Consider the following 18,263-nt stretch of genomic DNA (forward strand, 5'->3'; position numbering starts at 1 on the left):
CTCAGCAGCATTATTGTAGAGCTTTTAAAGCTCTAAACTAAACTCTAAACTAAAGCCCTGAACTAGGATGGAAGCAGACATGACCATACTTAAGCACTACACAGTGTTTTCGTCACAAAAAGTGGGTTTGGTATCCCTGCAATAAACTCTCCACACAATTACACACTGCGGAGAAGAGTGAATACATTCAAAATTAACAAGCCACATACTGCGACTGCAATGCTCGAGCCCCAGCAAAACTCAAACGTGACACTGTGTTCCTTGTTTTTCAAGATTGTGGGAAAGTACAAGTATTTCTCGAGGGAACTGAGGTTTGTGACGGATCTTTGCAGGTGTGTTGTGACAACCTCAGGTTCAAATCAGTGCACCCGGTTCTTGCTGTCTCCGCAAAGACAAAACAAATCCCCCAGAGACATATGGGGAGGAAGTCAGATAATGAGAAAGCTACAACAAGGGAGGAGGGTTTTTGTCACATAATGTGGGCAAGAAGATTAAAAGAGCTTTAGGTTTATTGATCTTTTAACCTTGTTTGCTTCAGTGTCATGCAGCCTTGTAGCCACAGGCGCATGGGTGTGACAAGACAGCAGGTGGAAGGACCAGAAAGACCCAGAGTTTGGTAGTCATGTCAAGACATGAAGCTGCTGAGTTTAATGTGAGTCACAACACAATGGGGAAAAAAAAGAAATACAGACAGACTAACTGAATCCTGCTGCAACTGATTTGGACTGAAAATAAATCAGCACATGTTAGAAATCTCCATTAACAGCAGGCTGTGTTCCCTATTGTTGAACTTTAATTAGAGATGGAATAACTGAGTTATGACCACTGGAAACAAGAAGATTATTGATGCAATGATTTAAGTTAATATATCATTAATTATAATAATCTTTTTAAGCATGCATTTTTTATGTCTGCATTTCATTAAATCACGTGAGTCTGTCAGTTTGTTGTTATAAATCAGCCATGGAAACCAAAAAACTTGGCTATGTTTTGATCTTTTAACCTTTGATCTTTTAACTGCATTTCGTTGCCCTGTATCTGTGACATGTGCAATGACAATAAAGTTGAATTCTATTCTATCTGAATTTCCAAGAGCAATGAGGCATCAATTATTGGTGCTATTAGCAGTTATTAACACTAAGAACACATATTTAGAGAAGATGTACAAAGTGTTTTATCTGTTGGGTCCAGTTGGGTGTTTATCTGATGGACATGTTCTTTCTTTGCAATTGCCTGTTAACAGAAAATGGTAGCTTACAAAGTCCTTTTTAAATTTTTTTGTATATATCTGTGCATTGGTAAAGGTAAACAAGTGTTCATGCATTGCATTTGTGTGCTAGCTTGTGAAAACCTCCAACGGACGGGGAACTATACATAGTCAGCCTAACAGTGGGAACCAGTATGGATGGCTGCTTACAAGTACAGCAGAGCCCACAGGTAACAGCTGCATACTGTGACATGCTAATGCTTTGGCCTGCCGCTCGCACACACACACACACATATACATACACATAGATGTACACATAATCATCCTCTTCTGCTCCTTGGTGACATGCCCTTATGATGAGACTCCAGAGCTATTTGAGGCATTGTTCTGATAAGCCCTCTGTGTGTGTGCACGGCTATGCTGGCATTCAGCAGCGTGGGAAAAAGAACAAATGGTTGATGAGGACAGCGTGCAGTCAAACACAATGTTGCACGAGGAGAACAATAAAAACAGACGTGGCTGCTGTTCGTACACATTACGCTCTCTTTATGAACTGGACAGGGTCATGGCAAAGAGTTATTATTACAGCAAGAGACTCCTTTCTGTTATAGCGGCGTTAAATAAGATGACATTTGTTATGAGTTGAGACTATATAAATGGAATTTATTTGGTCTTTTTACTCCAGCAAATGTAGGATTCATCAGATTCATCCCATTCATAAATTCAAACAGGAAGCAAAACACGTTGCACTAAATTTCCTGCTCACATATTACAAGATAAACTGGCGTGAACAATGCAGCGTAGGATAACCACATTTCCTTCATGCACATCTCATGAATGGATAAGTTTTATGAGATGCAATCTTAGGAGTCACTTTATTCTTGCCAATTTTACTCCATGAAGAATGACAGGTATGCAGGTATGCAATCCTTCTCTGTGGCAGGAGTCTAGCATTCACTCAAAGCCTGCACAGCTTCACTGCAGTTTATATGATAAACTTAGAATCTAATCTGTGGTAGGAGCCGGATATGTGAACCAGACTTAAACATTTATAACTTTTGGGTTTCTGGCCTAGTGCTAAATCTGACACATGACTTTGGTTTGTTTTAAGACTTCTTTTCTTTCGAAACAATTTGATCTTGTTTTTCAAGGAAGTGCCACAGTGTAACATAATCTGTGTAAAAGCATGAGAAGATAATGAACGAGTGAGGAAATTCCATTTTACCTGGAACTAACTCATACCATATTATCATTCAGTGCAGAAGTTTTTATTGTAACAAAAAGCCAGTCACAGACGTTAACGTTCAAACCAAAACAAAAGCAAGCATGGGGCAGGATACAAATTTTACATACATTTAAATCAACCATGGCTGCATTCCTTATGTAACATGATACCTGTTCATGTTTCCCACGTCTGACTGACGGTTTTATCCGTGCACGGAAGTTAAGGAGCGTGATTCAGGTTACAAGCGCCACACCTAGCTTGCCATTCATTTGACGACCCATTCACAAATCCCCACGGAGGAGCGCAGCCCTGTTGCTGTGCTGTAACTGGGCGTGAGGCTTTCTTTCCCAGACATACCAAGTAAAAATGTGATAATGCAATAAAAGCAGAGCAGATTAGCTTGGTTATAATGGCCATTGATTGCAATCTAACTTAAGCACACACAGATAAATGTAATTATGCCTTTAATGTGAGAGATTGTGCAGAGCTTTCTGATAATCAGCTGCATTAAATTTGGTCCTTGACATTATTTTTTTCCTCTCCATTCTATCTGATGCTTCTTTGTTTTATTCTGTGTGGTCTTGCTTTGTGGACAGCTTGGGTTTGTGTCCTTGCCGAGTCTTTTTTCTATTAGAGCTTCTCCCCACGCTGCCATTCTGCTCTTCCTCCCACAATGACAGAGATATGCCAGTCAGGTACCAGACATGCTGGGATAAACTCCAAAATAAAACAAACAAAAAGAGAGAAAAATGGTTGTATTTTGGCCAACAGCTGTCAACCCCCCCCCCCAGTTCCATCACCTGACGCCCACATATGACACTCAAACACAAAGCAGCATTGTGAAGCCTAGGGTGATGTGTTACTCACAGCCATGTTTAGTCTTGCTCTGGGAGGAGAGTGTGCCCCTCTCTCGTCCCTTTAAATGATGGCCTGCCTGAACAGTTTCCCATGAGTCCTCTGTGCAGTGTGTGTGTGGCAGGCCTTGATTCTGGATTGCAGGTGTTGTCGGTTGGCACTTTGCATGTTTTGTGTTGACTCATTTCCAGATCCTTGATTTGGTTTGCACACATTATTGCCCCTTAAGTTTCTGCCTTAAATTTCGTTCTTTCGTTCTTTCTTTCTTTCTTTCTCCTCTACTTGTGATAACCCACATAGATTCATTCCTTGATGTCTCGTGTTTGATTGCAACCTCTACTTGATGTTATTGCTTTGTCTCAACCTCTATAAACCTTTGGATTTTTGTGTTTTTGGCAGCTCCTCTTCTGTTCTAGCTGTGATTGTATGACCTGTAGTTGCGTTTTAAACTTTACATTTTTACACTGAATGCATTTTCTGATCGTGGGCCTTAATGACAAGATTGAATATCCACTATCTTTATAACTCAGCTCTCTCGCTGATGATTGAGCTTTTTTCTGCCAAATTCACAAGTTATCCATTGAAAAGCTGGTTTTGTGACACTGGGTGTATTTGAAGTTGCAGGGTTACTGTGTAAACTTGTAAGGTGATTTCCATGATTGAAGATTGAATGTCAAAAAAGGTATAATGTCGCAATGTTAGCTTAGCAACCTAATAGTCACTATTTACCACTAAAAAAGTGGTGACCATCCACGGTCATCCAGTAACAAGGACAAAAAGTTAATGAGAGTTTCAAAGATGTCTCTGATTATATCTTTGTCTGTACTGAGAGTGTGCAACACCACCAATAACATCAGATCTAAGAGGAAATGGGCTCTTTTATCAAGGCTCCAGTTCAGCTCATTCATTTTTTAACACCAACCCAGCACCACCAGCATAAAGCGCCTTTCTAATCCCTTGTTTCACTCTCTCTCTCTGAAACTCAGGCTGGCTCACATCACTTCCGAATAAGAGAGGACGACACAGAACACTCCACACAGACAACCTTGTTCAGGCACACTTGTATGTGTGCTCACGTACACGTAGGAACGCTGCCAGTACCACCTTGAGGCCAAGAGTGGGACGTTAGGTGCAGCTGCAGCTCAGAGTCAGACTGGAAGAAGACTGCACCCTTTTCCCTTCAGCTAGATGATGAGGACACGACGGCAGGAGGTGTCAGAATAATCTGAATGCTCCTCTTTGTTCTACGGCTGCTAACATGCGCAACTATCTCCCTCCCTCAGAGCTCTCTAAAAGGATTTCTCTGTATTTGTTTACTGTTAAGAAGTTAACCATCCTCTCAGTCCTCCTATCAATGTACTGTATGAATATGTGATTAAACAATAAACAGCAAAGCGGCAGTAAGCTGATGAACCTTCACTGTAGCTCGAAAAGCTACATTTACCTTGGCTACCATTTTTAGATTCAAAAGTTACTTTTTATTGTTAAGTAACAATAAAATCTGCAGCCATCATGACTCCAGTGTGGAGTTCCACCTCCCTGGTCTAGTTCATGAAAATGCAGAAACAAATGGACTCCTTGTTACAGTGAGGCGATCCTCAAACCCCCACGCAGCAGTCTCAGTATGAATAATGTCTTGTTCACAGGTCTTGAGAGCAAAATCCCCAAAGTTACAGTAGAGACTTCAGTCTGTGGTTTGTCTGCTTTGAAGGATGGAGAGATCTGAATTCACATCTTATTCCCTTCATGCATTTATTTTAGCACCTTTTTGTCATCTTGGTGTAATCCAAAATGTTTTCCTGCCGTCTCACGTTGTCGCTTTTATGCCCCGACGAAGAGAGGCATAAACACACATAGCTGTAAGTGTTGTTGGATGAGTTGACAGGATAAGAAAGCACCCATGTCAGCACCGTGTTGATATTCTCCTCCAGAAACTTCAGAGTCCTCAGCCATTATCACCCACAATGCATCACAAGGATTTCTCAAAGGAGTGTGCATGCTTTCTCTATCTGCAAGACAGAATTCCACACTAAGTGGTTGCCTTTCTTGAGGTTGGACAGACTGAAACCAAAATTCCTGCAGCCTGGATACCAAACTGCTCTAACATTGTCACTATGGTGTTTGTGATGGACAAAAGGCTCAGCTGATTTGCTCATGTAGAGACTGCAACTGCATGCGCTGCTCAGAGCTTTAGTCAATCATTTGCAAATCATCACCTGATGTGTTTTTAACAGCATGTGCATTCACCTGAGAAAAAATACCAGAGCACATAAAGCACTCCACAGCAACACCGGGTAGGACATACAACAGAGCAGCTTCAGTAGCAGGAGACAAAGTGCTTTGCTCTCCAGGGACATTTTTAATATGTCACGAGGAACCTGTGTGCCGCATGTCAAATTTAGGATGTGTCGGTCACATTAGTATCAAGGAATTTTGCACCACTCTTCTTTATATTGTTTCAGTTAATTTCGATTTGTGGGGATTTATTCATGCACAGCATTTCAGTTGACTTCTGGACCTTGGGCCACCGCAACACGTTGATTCTTTGCTTTTCAAGCTACTCCGTTGTAGATTTGCCGATATGGGATTAAGCCCAGCTTTAACCGTCAAACAGATGGCTTCACCTTGAGTTCATGGTCGTCACGACTGAGAGGTGTTCAGATCCTGTGGCTCTAAAACAAACCCAAACCATCACCCCACCAACAGCATGTTGATATGACATTTAGCGTTCCCTGAAGGTAGCACTGTGTATTGTCTCATCTGTACAATAACTTGAGAAGGGTGTCATGCTGTAGATTTCTCATGGTAATTCTTCCTAGCAAGCCATACTTGCTCAGTATTTTTCTGACTATTATAATATGTCTGTAAAGGCCTGTAGAGTCTGAGATGTAGCTGTTGAGGTTTTTGAACTTTCTCTGAGCACTGCATGATTTGACCTTGCAGTTAATCTACTGGGATGTTCACTCATGCAAAAAAAAAGAAAAAGAAAAAAAAAGGCTAGTCTTGAATGCTTTCCACATGTGAATAATCTTTTGCACCGTGAACTTTCCAAATTGTTTGCAAATTTCCTTTCCTCCTCCTGATCGTAACGCATCACAATCTTCCACATGAGCAAACCCCCAAACACTTGCTTATAACTCAAAGTGCATTTGATTATCAGCACCTGATCCTCTTAATTCCTAGACAAAATAAAAAAAGTGGGTTACCTGTGGCAGCACGGTGGCACGGTGGTTAGCACTGTTGCCGCACAGCAAGAAGGTCCTGAGTTCAATTCCAACATCAGGCCGGGGTCTTTCTGTGTGGAGTTTGCATGTTCTCCCCGTGTTTGCGTGGGTTCCCTCTGGGTACTCCGGCTTCCTCCCACCGTCCAAAGACATGCAGCTTGTGGGGATAGGTTAATTGGATAATCCAAATTGTCACTAGGTGTGAATGTGTGAATGAATGTGAGTGCGAATGGTTGTCTGTCCCTGTGTGTTGGCCCTGCGACAGACTGGCGACCTGTCCAGGGTGTACCCCGTCTCTCGCCCTATGACAGCTGGGATAGGCTCCAGCGCCCCCCGCGACCCTGAAAAGGATAAGCGGAAGCGAATGGATGGATGGATGGGTTACCTGTGTTCCTGGCTAAACCAACACAAAACACAAACACACAAAGGACAACGAATTTGCATTTCCATGTCGCACAACTTTAATAGAATATTTTAACTAACTGTACAAATTGAAAAGAAATATTACGCAAGTAACAAATTGTGAATAAGAACCAGTTAAGGCCATTGCACACGGTCCAATGCAGTAGATCTGAAGATGTCAACCGTGGCTCTGAGATCTGTCTAACAAGATCAACAATCTTTTTTAAAAAGAGGGAGAGAGGGGTGGATAATATTTTGCTGTCAAGTCCTTTGATGATCAGTCATCAGGCACAAGCGCCCAAAACAAATGGCCAAAATCCCAGTGAAGTATATAAAATACATTGGCACCTTCTCCCATTTGTTTTCCCACTTTCTACTGATTCAATAAGTAGACAATAACAAATACTTATATATTCTGAAACAACTTTAAATGCTGAATTAGATTACACTGTGTTAACGACAATTGGCAAACAATTTAATGAACCAGAACAGCGTCTTTCATTTTGGCTTCTTGGCAACAGGATTTACATTTTATCCACACTTTGTGTCCCAACGCTGACTCTAAATGACACTTGTTTAGCGTAAGATACATACCAGAGGTGCCATCTTATAAAACAGCCACAAAAAGCCTAGGGATTGGCCACTGCTTAACTCTGTCATTTGTGAGGAGAATATTCAGACTGGATGTGAGGCCTGGGCTGGGGGGGAAATTCAAGATTCTTTCAAGTTTTGTCTTTCATGTCAAACATTGTAATTTAAAAAAGTACTCTCACCAAGCTGTTAAAACAAGAGCAAGGAGCATTTCAGGGGTGACTGAAGAAAATGGAAATATATAACCACATGCTTGTCTCGTGATTGTAGTTAGTGTGCTCAGTGTAAATGCTTGTTTACTCCACTACATCCGAACAGAAGAGAGCACTATCAATGCAGAACATGAATCTTCAGTCTGAACATGTTTTTAAAAAAAAAACAAAAACAAAAACAAAAAAAATAAACGACAACAAAACAAACAAAAAAAAAAAATTGGCAGTATTCACGTTTTGTTAACCTGCTATGCTCAAATAAGCTTTGAGCCTATAGCTGCAGATGGGCCTAAAGCGTTCCCCAAAATGCACCGTATCACATAGCTGCATGACACCAGAATAAATAGTCCAATGACATGACAATGAACATTTAAAAAAAGTAAATTAAATTGTATGTCTCTTAAAAAACACTAAACAAATGATAACAACCCCAGTGAAAGATTAAGTCAAACTTGTTCAGCAGTTTCCTGGTAAACTCACATCGTGTTGGTGTTTAAAAAACCCTGAGTAACTGACCGATTTCCATGAAAACTAAAGTTTGGGATCCAATCCTTTTTTGCTTATTTTTAAACACTTTCATCTAATAATGCTCTGAGTTTTGCAGTAGTAACCTACTCCATATTATTAAAGACAACTGTTCCTATATGATACCATGGCAATTTACATAGAGTCAAGTCACTTTATGCTTTGGGCTGAAATGAAGCCAAATAAACGGGACGAGATGGGCGCAAGACAAAAGAAAAAGAAGTCATGCACATAGTAAAAAACGCAGTTTGGTTTGCGTTCTATTGCGTTCAGGTAAGAGTTTGTAAAAAGGCGGAGCCTGTACAAGTAGTAGGACTTGCTGATTGGTTAACAACTGATTTGATGGACAGCAGGTCTCCACCTCCCCTGATCACCAAGGTTACTGCTGTTTGCACTCAGCCGGCTGGGGCTGTTCTTTCTGCAAGGAACAAAGACGAAAAAGAAAAAAAATGAAACGAGACAGGCAATGAAACTGCTCAACATCAGCTAGCTAGAAAGCAACTGCTCAAGAAAGAAAGCACCTTGTTTGGTACAGCAAAGGGAGGATTGTTAGAAACCTGGAATGGGTCTAAAGCAAGAAATGTAAATAGATGGAAACCAGCATGACTAAGAACAGAAGCGATCTACTCAATATGTAAACTGGGGGTCCTAAAGAGGTGGGAATGTTAACAAAAATTAAAGAGGTAAAGAAGAAAAGGAAAGCAAGAATAAACCAAAGCCACTGGACGAGCGAGTGTGATGTATGTGGGACGCCATCCTAATTTCTCCCTTACCTAGAAATGCATGGGGTGAGAATGTTTGATTATGCCTGTAAGGGAGAGGGGGTAATCCAGGGGAGGGAGAGACAACAGTATGAAGTTAAAACATTACATTAAAAAAATAAATGACAAAAAAAGCAGTGAAACATTGCTATTAATGAGCACCATGAAGCAAAAAACAATGGGTGATGAGGTGGTATCCGGGAATGGGAAAAAAGATAAAATAAAATTTAAAGACAAATTTATAAAAATAACACTACTAACTTATTACATGTTTTCAGGACACATTGTTTATGTGTTTATGTGATAGTCCAGTGTGATGGAGGAAGTATGGAGTATAGTGATCTTAACTACACCATCTGTTATCACGTGATTTTTAAAAAAAATTTAAATCCGATAGCCTGAAAGAAATGAGACGTAACCTGTATGAACAGGTCACTCAATCAGCAGTTTTCCAGCACAGGACATTATACAACTGCACTGCAGTGAACAGATGACTCAAGAGAAAGTAATGGTCTCCTAAAACAGCTACTTGAAATATTGAGATCTTGAGGCTCTGGTGATAAAATATATAACCAGTGTCTCCTATATAACCAGAGCTTCCCCAAAGCAGTCTAACAACATTGAGATTGTTAGGGCTTGAAATTGAAGCCAAATCCTGACAGTCAGGTTTGTGCAGCCTGTGCATTTACAAGAGAAAATTAGAAACCAAAGTCAAGGAACTGTCATATTGTTTTTTTAAGGCGACTGTTTACATAACAGGACATTGACACTCTGCTAAAGTAACTCTCAGCAGGACTGCAACACAGCTACAGATGGAAAAAGGATCCAAAGAACTCTGCTTTCTTCACTTAGTAAAAATGCTAAAAACATAATAAGAATAGCTTTGCTATTGTGTGCATTACAAATTGGAGGCACAAAATTAGAGGTTCCTTTAATCCTGCAGGAGTTTGCGGACCCTCATTAAGAACAGAGTAAACGACACTACTACATGAACATAACAGTGATCAAGCTGGTGCAAATCCCACACATAAGCTTGTTTCTACCACTGACAAAACATTTTACCATCCATATGCCAAACTTATGGGATATATCAAAACTTTGACTTACTAAATTAAACTTTTGAGGACCTAACGGTTCAAATTGTGATAATTTACAATGATAGGGAAGGAAGTGTAGGGTGCAAACCGACCTTGGGATCAAAGTCTCCCTCATCATCATCGTCATCACCTTCCTCATCTTGTTCCTTAGACACAAACAGAAAAATGACACTTAAACATGCAAGAAATACTTAAGAAAATGTCACCTTTATAGTAACTAGTATCATTTAAATGTTTTGAGGTGGTACACTTTAATCCCTGTGTGAAAGTCAGGGGCATTTCTTAAGATTTCAAGTGTTTGTCAGTGAACAAATAATTACCTCCTCTTCTCCCTCCTCCAGCTCCTCCTCTTCAAACTACAAAAACACAGAAGGGGAAAAAAACCAAAGCATCAAAGTCAGTCTGCAAATATCCAACTTGTGGCTTCAGTTTTTTATATGGTCGTGTATGAAAGTGCATGCGTCTGAGGCAAAAACTCACGCTCTCGTCATCTTCCAGGGCCTCTCCAGTGAAATACAGCACTGCTCTGGGAACTATTCTTTCACGGAAGAAATGACCAATCTCAAAGTCTGTGGCTAGGGTGAACTCAGAGTCTTCATCCTATAAAACAAGAATAGAATAGAGCGTTATCACACAAATCTGACAGATTGAACAGAATGTAATACCTAAGAAATGGTGCAATAATGCCTTTATGAAGAACATTTCAGCAACATTATACTCACCATTTCTCCATCTGGTGGAGCTGCAAAGAAAAAAAAATGTATATTAACACACTGAATCAAAGCGATGACAGAAAGGATTTAAACGGGACGAGAGGGTAAAAATAAGATTCATTAAAACAAAGGCCAATATCAATGGAAAGATTTATGGGATTAGCTGAATTTCACATAAGGTATGAAGACCCAGTAGGTTATCAATGACATCACAAAGCGAGGTTATCATACACAGGAAGTGACAGCCCATGAGCAAACACTTGTGCTCCACCACGCTGACTAAAAGCGACATCATCTGATCCTTCCTGTTCTTTGAACAATTCTGTATTAGAGGAAACTGAGACGTTACACTTATGAGGCTGTGCCCACACTGGTCAGTGTTATGTACATCTGAGTGGTCAAGTTTTATAGTACATTATTATTTGCAAATTTTGTACCTGTCAGGTCAATATTATCATGTTTACATGACAGATGATTTTTTACAAGTTTAACAGCAGAACCCCAACAGTCTTACACTTTAAGATTTACAACTAGCAGTGCTAGTCTTGGAAGGAAAATAGAAATTTATCCAGAGATTTTTAGTGAAGCATGCGATTTAAGCGCAACAGTATTTTTGGTATATAAGACTATGCATGTAGGGCTGCAATGAATCATCAAGTAATTTGATTATAACAAATTTGACACAAATTCTTTCCTTCGATGTTTCGTTTAATGCATAGCTCTGTAGCGCGTCAATGTGTTAAACGCAAATGGGAGCTTTTTACCCATATGTACAACTAAAAACAAACCTGCAATACAAACTTATTGAGAAGCAGCGTGTGAATAAAAAAAAAAAAACTTTTACAACATTAGGTCAAACAACCTCCAGTTTTTAACAAAAATACCAATAACACAACATCAGCAGTGATGATGACATTGACCCAATTTAACGGAATCTCTTTACACAATGCAAAGAGCAAAGAGGCAGAGCCGTTACAGAGACGGTGAGCTCAGGGTGAGCAAAAGAAAATGTGTTTCTAGCGTCCAAAACAGCAGCGGCGTTTCTGTGATCACCATTAAAAGCAGTACTAGGAAAAAAAAGCTAGCAGGAGTCCTTCATCAAAGCACCTGATCAACAAACTCTGATGTGAAGAAAGGCAAACTTTGTAGCTGTTCCATCCACCACCATCTGTTTAACACAGCGAGAAATCCACAGAAAATATTACATTTTTATGATTTATATCATTGTCAAGACGATAAATGTCTTATATCGGGATATGAGATTTTGGTCATATCGCACAGCCCTACTTGGACTGTTTGAGATTATTTATATATATTTTTTTAATTTATTTTTCTTTAAAAAATAAAATTTCTGTATAGCATGTATACAATCAAAGGGTTTAGTTGTTCTTATTGACCTGTGCTTTATCTCTTTATTATAATATTTATTATTGCACATTACTGAGACAAAAGTACTTCTTATCCAATTACTCAATAAATTACTTGATTACTAAAATAATTAATAGCTGCAGCACTATATTCATGACACTTGGCATAGTTCAGGTCTGCTTATAAAGAAGTCCCACACGCACGCGCACGCACACACAAAACGACAGTGTAACTACTGAGAATAAGCTTCCTCCTAGGGCAGATGGAGATATCAAGCTTTATATTAAAAGTTGTATTTATGACATGCAAAACTACATGTATAGTCAAAAGCCAACATTTTCTCTGGCAACTATTTACCAATAAAAATTTTCAAGAAATCAAAATCTTGATATGTCAATGAGGTGCACAGCAGGTAAGTCACATGCAGCATTTGTGCATGTTCACATGAGCTTTGAATGATAGCCTATCTACTAATGGCCATTCTGGCCAAAGAGCTGCACACCCAAGCACACTTGACAAGGAGGTATTTATATCCACTAGTCATACACCAAGACTATGACTGAACCAGTAGGGCAAACATTGGTGCAGCCAACGAGTAATCAGGTCACCTCCTCAAAGTCAGAATAAGTCCGGGCATGTCAGACAGGTAAGCTGTCTATACAGGAAAGACGACACAGTCATTGAAGGTGTATCCTGCCCTGACTTAATGATCTTTTGAATAAGAATATCAAGATTTTTTTCAAGATTTGCCTAACTGACACTTTATTATTCACCTGATGTTTATTCAACTGAAACTGACCTGCCTCGTTTTTAAATGAGGCAACTGTTTCAATAAGGTTGCCTAATATCAGAATGGTTTGATTTGTTCATTTAAATTAAATTAACACCAAATTAATTTCAACTCAGCAAGCTAAATGCCTTAAAAAAAGAACCTATGGTACTCGGAATACAGTTAATATTGTTTAAAGAACCTAGAGTGCCAGCTCTGTTAAAATTAGTTATAAATAATAACATCAATAAACTACATGATGTCATTAAAAGGTGGTGGTTACCTTAAACCTAAAATTTTTAATTATCTCTTTATCAGTCATTAAAGTCACTGTTTAGCATCACAGTAACAAGCCTTTCAAGCCGGAAAATAATGGTAAAACCAAAGTTTATAAAAGTCCCAAAGCTGACTAATGAACAGCAGCAACAGCTACACTGACTGATACACCTACTCATGGCACTGTCTGAACAATTTCAAAAAGTGATTCTGCTGCCACCTGCTGTTCACTTTAGTTGAATACATGATTAACAGCTCATATTATGTGCTTACATATTTTTTAAACTACCTGCATGTAAACAGATGCTACCAGCCCATTAAGTGTACCCATTTCTTGCAACATAAGCAAATTTCTGAGTGGAGGTTTGGCAGATCTGTACACAGTTCTCAACTTGTGGGGTTTTTTTTGGGGTTTTTTTTAATTTAAAGAGAGAAGTATCTTTGAGAGTTCCTGAGAAATCCCAAACATTATGCGTGTCTGTGTGCTCACCTTTAACAGGATTAAAGAAGTTGAAGAAGGAGTCATTGGGGAGCTGTTTGGTAACAGTGCGGACAGTGCCACGCCCTTTATGCTTCTGCTTCTTCTTAATGGTTTTCACTGTCACGTCCTTCCCCTTGTGCCAATCTATCTGACAGCTAGAGAGAGGAAGTATAAAAAAGTGAGAGGCGGCAAAAAGCAAATATGCAAGAAAAAGGCAGAAGTTGGAAGGCCTGCTAAGAAGAGGATGATATGTGGGATGCAGAAACAGATTTATATAGAAAATACAAAAAAAATAAATAAATACTGCACAAACCACACATCTATTTCTGAGTTAAAACTTAACATCACATGTTTACCACAGTTTGACAAGCATATGTATTAAGCTCTGGTTCTCACCCCTCACAGTCAATGATCTCTGGTCCTTCAAATGAGAAAGGATCTGAGGGATCAGGCTCTGACTTCATCTTGTAGACCTTAGTGAGAACTGCATTGTTGAAGTAACCATTGGGCTCAAAGTGGAACCCTAATGTAAAACTCTAAGAAAGAAGGAACAAAAGGATAATTTAACACAACGACTTAAATCTTGCCCAAGTAACTAATGATAATCGACCATAATTACAGTCACTGGCAGACACTGACCATTGGCTCTCCAGGCTCAGAAAACTTGACTTGAATATCTTTCAGGTGTTTTAGGATGGGCTCATCATGCTCCTGTCACGAGATTAACAGACAAGTCAAGTACTATTCATAAAGTAAGTGAAAAGGGAGAAGAGGATCATCAGTCACTGAAATGTACCTGTAGCATGTCACTAAGCATGTCCACACTCTTGAATATAGTGAGCCAAAACTCAGGGATGCCTTTTGGGTCTTCTTCTGGTGTGGCTTCCTCTTTCTTTGCATCCTCAATAGCAGCTTTTTCCTTTACTTCCTCCTGTAAGGAGTTGACAGAGCGATAATCAACACTCACTGTTCACAAAAATCTATATTCAGTCGAACTAAGATCATGATTTATTACCAAATTATCAGACAGTTCACACTGCAGCAAGATTACATTAAAATGTGGTATCAGGTTCTAAAGGAAAATCAAATTTGTACTTACAGCTAGCTCCTCCTCTTCGTCTCTGTCACTCTGCCACTCACACTCCTCATCTGTGGGTTCCACTGTTCCTGTGACGATATCTCGTCTCTGTGATAGACATTATGGTGAAGTTAAACATTTTTAACAGAATTTTCAATATATTGATGAAATATAACTATGCAGGCAAACGTTAATTTGGCAAGCGTGGATTATTTTCAGCTTGCAGACTGACACCAACACCATTTGAGAGAGAGACTGACACACACTCACACGACATGCACACAGGACAGGTGCAGCAGGATTACAGCTGCCAGTCTCCAGCGTGATTAAGAATGGCAGACTTCTTGTCCCTATCTCTGGAAATAGCCTTGACTGACAAAGGACAGTCGACTACTTGGTGCAGCAGTTTTCAATTTAGCACAATGGATGCAGCCTTGCTGACCTCTGATTAGGCCAGAGACATACTTAAACACCCATTCGTATAGGAAACACCACAAGTGATCCTTACAGATTTGTTCAGTTTTATATTTAAAGCTAGCATTTACTCTGTTTGCATTAACACATAAAGAGTAAACGAAAATATCTGCCTAGTGTTACGTAAAATAACTTTAAGGAAATGTGTTAATAAAAACAAAATCTGTTGTACCTTGTCAAACAGTGGCTGATAGAGAGCAGCATATTTCCTCTCAAGCTCATGAACCTCCTCATAGAATTTAGCCTCTATGTTAGCACATTGCACCTGTAGTCTTTTCAAGGCATGCACTCGCCTCTTCACTGCTTTGGGAAGCATGCTATAAGGGAAGAGAAACATAACAAAGGGTCATTAGAAAATGATGAAGGAAAATGTCTTACAAGAAAAAATGTAATCCTAAACATTTGTTGAGAGTCTACAACAAACTAAATCATGTTTTTGTTTTTAGGAGATTAAACAGGGATTTTATTTATATGTACTGCATAAAAAAAACAAAAAAAAAAACAACTATCAGCTGTAGGAAATTACTCAATAGTGTCAGTTATCAAATTCATCTGCTGACTGGAGCAAGCCAACAATCCAAAAACTCGCTTTGTTGTACATGTGAAAGGTTTTGTTTTATGCCATGCATAACAGCAGAATAGTTCACTGTACTGAATAATTTCATATGATTTTACATTAGTGATTCTGCATTTTTGAGCATGCTGTCCAAATGGAAATTTAAGTAATTTGCAAACTTTTGGCTCCTTAGTGTCAAATGCCAAGAAAAATGTCAATGAGATATGTTCTGTGCCACACAAAGGTCAATGCAAGGGGGAAATAAATCTTCAAGAATTATTTAGTTACAATTAGCCTTAATGTTTTAAAAGTTGCAATTCTCTTGAATTGACATCTACAACGCTCAATGATGTGAACAATAAATTTTAATCATGAGTGTTTTCATTTTCAGCATATCTAAAAACGTAATCGAATCACAGTTCAGTTGCACTGACCTTTCCAAGAAGTGGAAGCTGACAGGTCTGTCCACCTGCCCACTTGGATTTTGCATCCCTTGATCCCCTTTACCTGCCAAACCAGCATACAACATTAGTAGAGATGTTCATCTCAAAACTATGATAACAAAAATGTGTATTAAATGTAATTACATGTAATATTACTTTAATATTTAGCCAATTGCAACCTTGTTGTATACAATATAAGGTAAACCAATCAATAAAACAACAGTCAACAAATACTGTGAAATAATGGACTAGTTAACATCCCTAGCCCTTGTCTTGGAATAAAGCAGTTACTAGCAATATAAAACCATGTTTGATATGGTTTTATAGTAACAGCTTAAAAAAGTCCACAGACAGCCAGAGAGAGAGAGCCAACCTCTCCACTCTCCTATTTTATTTGTTTATGTCTTATGCTTTTATGAAACTTCTTGCTTTTATGTAAAAGCAAGAAACAAACTTCTTGCCTTTATGTTGCTTTTATTCTACTGTGTACAGCGACCTTGAGTGTTTTGAAAGGCACTTTCAAATAAAATGTATTATTATTATTAGCCAAAACCTTAAGCCCGTTAAGAGAAATGTTATAGTCAATGGTAATAAAGGCAGTACAGAGGTCAAACAATGACAACAATGCCCTACATTAGATCCCATTAGAAGATCATTTTAGATCTTCAAAGGGGAAATCTCAGTGGAGTGCTGATTTGGAAAAAGCTCATGAAAAGGACATTTGTAATATGCATAATGAGGATCTGATTTCATTTTTCACAACTTTTTCTAACAATTTGCCAACAAATTGCATATTTGAAGTAATAATTGCTGGAAGAGCTGGCATTAAGACTTTTTTTTTTCCACTGAGTAATGGAAAAACTTACTAAACATACATACCTTTAACAACCAACAGGTACAGAGTCAAATCAAGTAAACAAATCTCATCAGATGCATTACTTTAACGTGGCCAGTGGGAAAAATATAAAAATTATATTTACCTTTATTGGCTTCCATGACCAAGTGTCAGCTCCTCCCTCTGTTTAGAAGTATATGAGATTATATAAGCCATGTAATCATCGTCAGCAATTAAAGTGAGTAAGTAACTTATGGAAGTAACACCAAAGTGAATGATGAATACTGTCAATTGTATCTCATCAGTGAGTCCTTGTAAATTAGAGAAGCTACTGAACTGCCAAAAATAACCTGCGCTGAAGGCTTATAATTAAAACCGATGCAGAAGAGTGACAGGCAGACCAGCTGAGCTAACTTTCACCGATCTACAGCAACAGCAGTGTTGAGCAAGCGCAGGCCGATGACGCATTGACATGCTAACAGCAGCTGGGCTAAGCTATGTCAACCAAAGTTAGCATCTCTCCATTTTTAACAAGTGTAAAATGACCAGCGCTGGTTATGGCCATCAGGGAACCTCTGGGCAACATCTAATGAAAGTGGACGCTAACATCACCTCACGTACAAACACATAGGTGTAATCACTTAGTATGGGCGTGCCAAAGATCTGACAGCAGCTAACCGGGTTAGCCAGCTAGGTAGCAAGAAACTACCAGCCAACGTGCTAAGAACAATGCTTGGGCGAGGACAAAGTGTAAGGGTTACTATTTTAGACTGTCGCCAGTTGGCTGAAGACAATCAGAATGGGGAGGCAGAGCAGCAGTGCTGTACAATTCCATTATGTATCTCGACGGATAACGGTACAACAGCTAGCCACTACCGACCGCATTGACAAGCTAATACCACCTAGCTTCGGCTAGCTCGCGCGTGAATTAAAAACACCAGTCAGACAAAAGTACCGTGAAGACAGTTTACCGGCGGTCCGCCGGGCTCATTAGATAACTCCGGCTGCAAAAGTAATACTCCAACATGGAAACGTATGCTAAAATTAATGACAAATCTTTGCTTACTGACTGTTTCAGCAGTCTTACCTCTATATGAGCGGAATCTCGCCAGGCGCGTCGCTCAAGCGTATTCGCTTCAATCCGCACGCCCGAGCGACACACATGCTCCAG

The 18,263-nt window shown here is 39.3% G+C and overlaps 1 protein-coding gene across 5 annotated transcripts; it reads right to left on the reverse strand.

Annotated features, from left to right (window-relative positions):
• Nucleotides 1-6,948: 6,948 nt before the first annotated feature.
• nap1l4a (nucleosome assembly protein 1-like 4a) lies at nt 6,949-18,263 on the reverse strand. 5 transcript variants are annotated; one of them, XM_085461357.1, is made up of 14 exons: nt 18,180-18,263; nt 17,238-17,275; nt 16,249-16,321; nt 15,431-15,575; nt 14,806-14,892; nt 14,503-14,637; nt 14,346-14,417; nt 14,103-14,242; nt 13,716-13,861; nt 10,822-10,841; nt 10,580-10,699; nt 10,420-10,455; nt 10,192-10,245; nt 6,949-8,659 (listed from the first exon to the last, which is right to left on the reverse strand). In XM_085461357.1, exons 2-14 carry the CDS (start codon nt 17,251-17,253, stop codon nt 8,621-8,623), a joined length of 1,083 nt encoding a protein of 360 aa, XP_085317483.1. In that variant the 5' UTR covers nt 17,254-17,275; nt 18,180-18,263; the 3' UTR covers nt 6,949-8,620. The 5 variants fall into 5 exon arrangements, with proteins under 5 accessions (XP_085317483.1, XP_085317486.1, XP_085317484.1 ...); XM_085461360.1 differs by having other exon boundaries at nt 18,159-18,180; XM_085461358.1 differs by lacking the exon at nt 18,180-18,263 and adding an exon at nt 18,064-18,133.

This window comes from Copadichromis virginalis, linkage group LG7 (assembly GCF_057382275.1).
Source record: "Copadichromis virginalis isolate Kocher_CV1m ecotype Utaka linkage group LG7, C_Virginalis_male_GT1.1, whole genome shotgun sequence".
NCBI lineage: Eukaryota > Metazoa > Chordata > Actinopteri > Cichliformes > Cichlidae > Copadichromis > Copadichromis virginalis.

Excerpts from the sequence above, each read along its gene's own strand:
- nap1l4a (XM_085461357.1), bottom strand. Across the intron at positions 10,842-13,715 it reads CTTCTTTAATCCTGTTAAAG|CTCCACCAGATGGAGAAATG; the intron begins GTGAGCACACAG and ends TTTTCTTTGCAG. Across the intron at positions 10,700-10,821 it reads CTCCACCAGATGGAGAAATG|GATGAAGACTCTGAGTTCAC; the intron begins GTGAGTATAATG and ends CTTGTTTTATAG.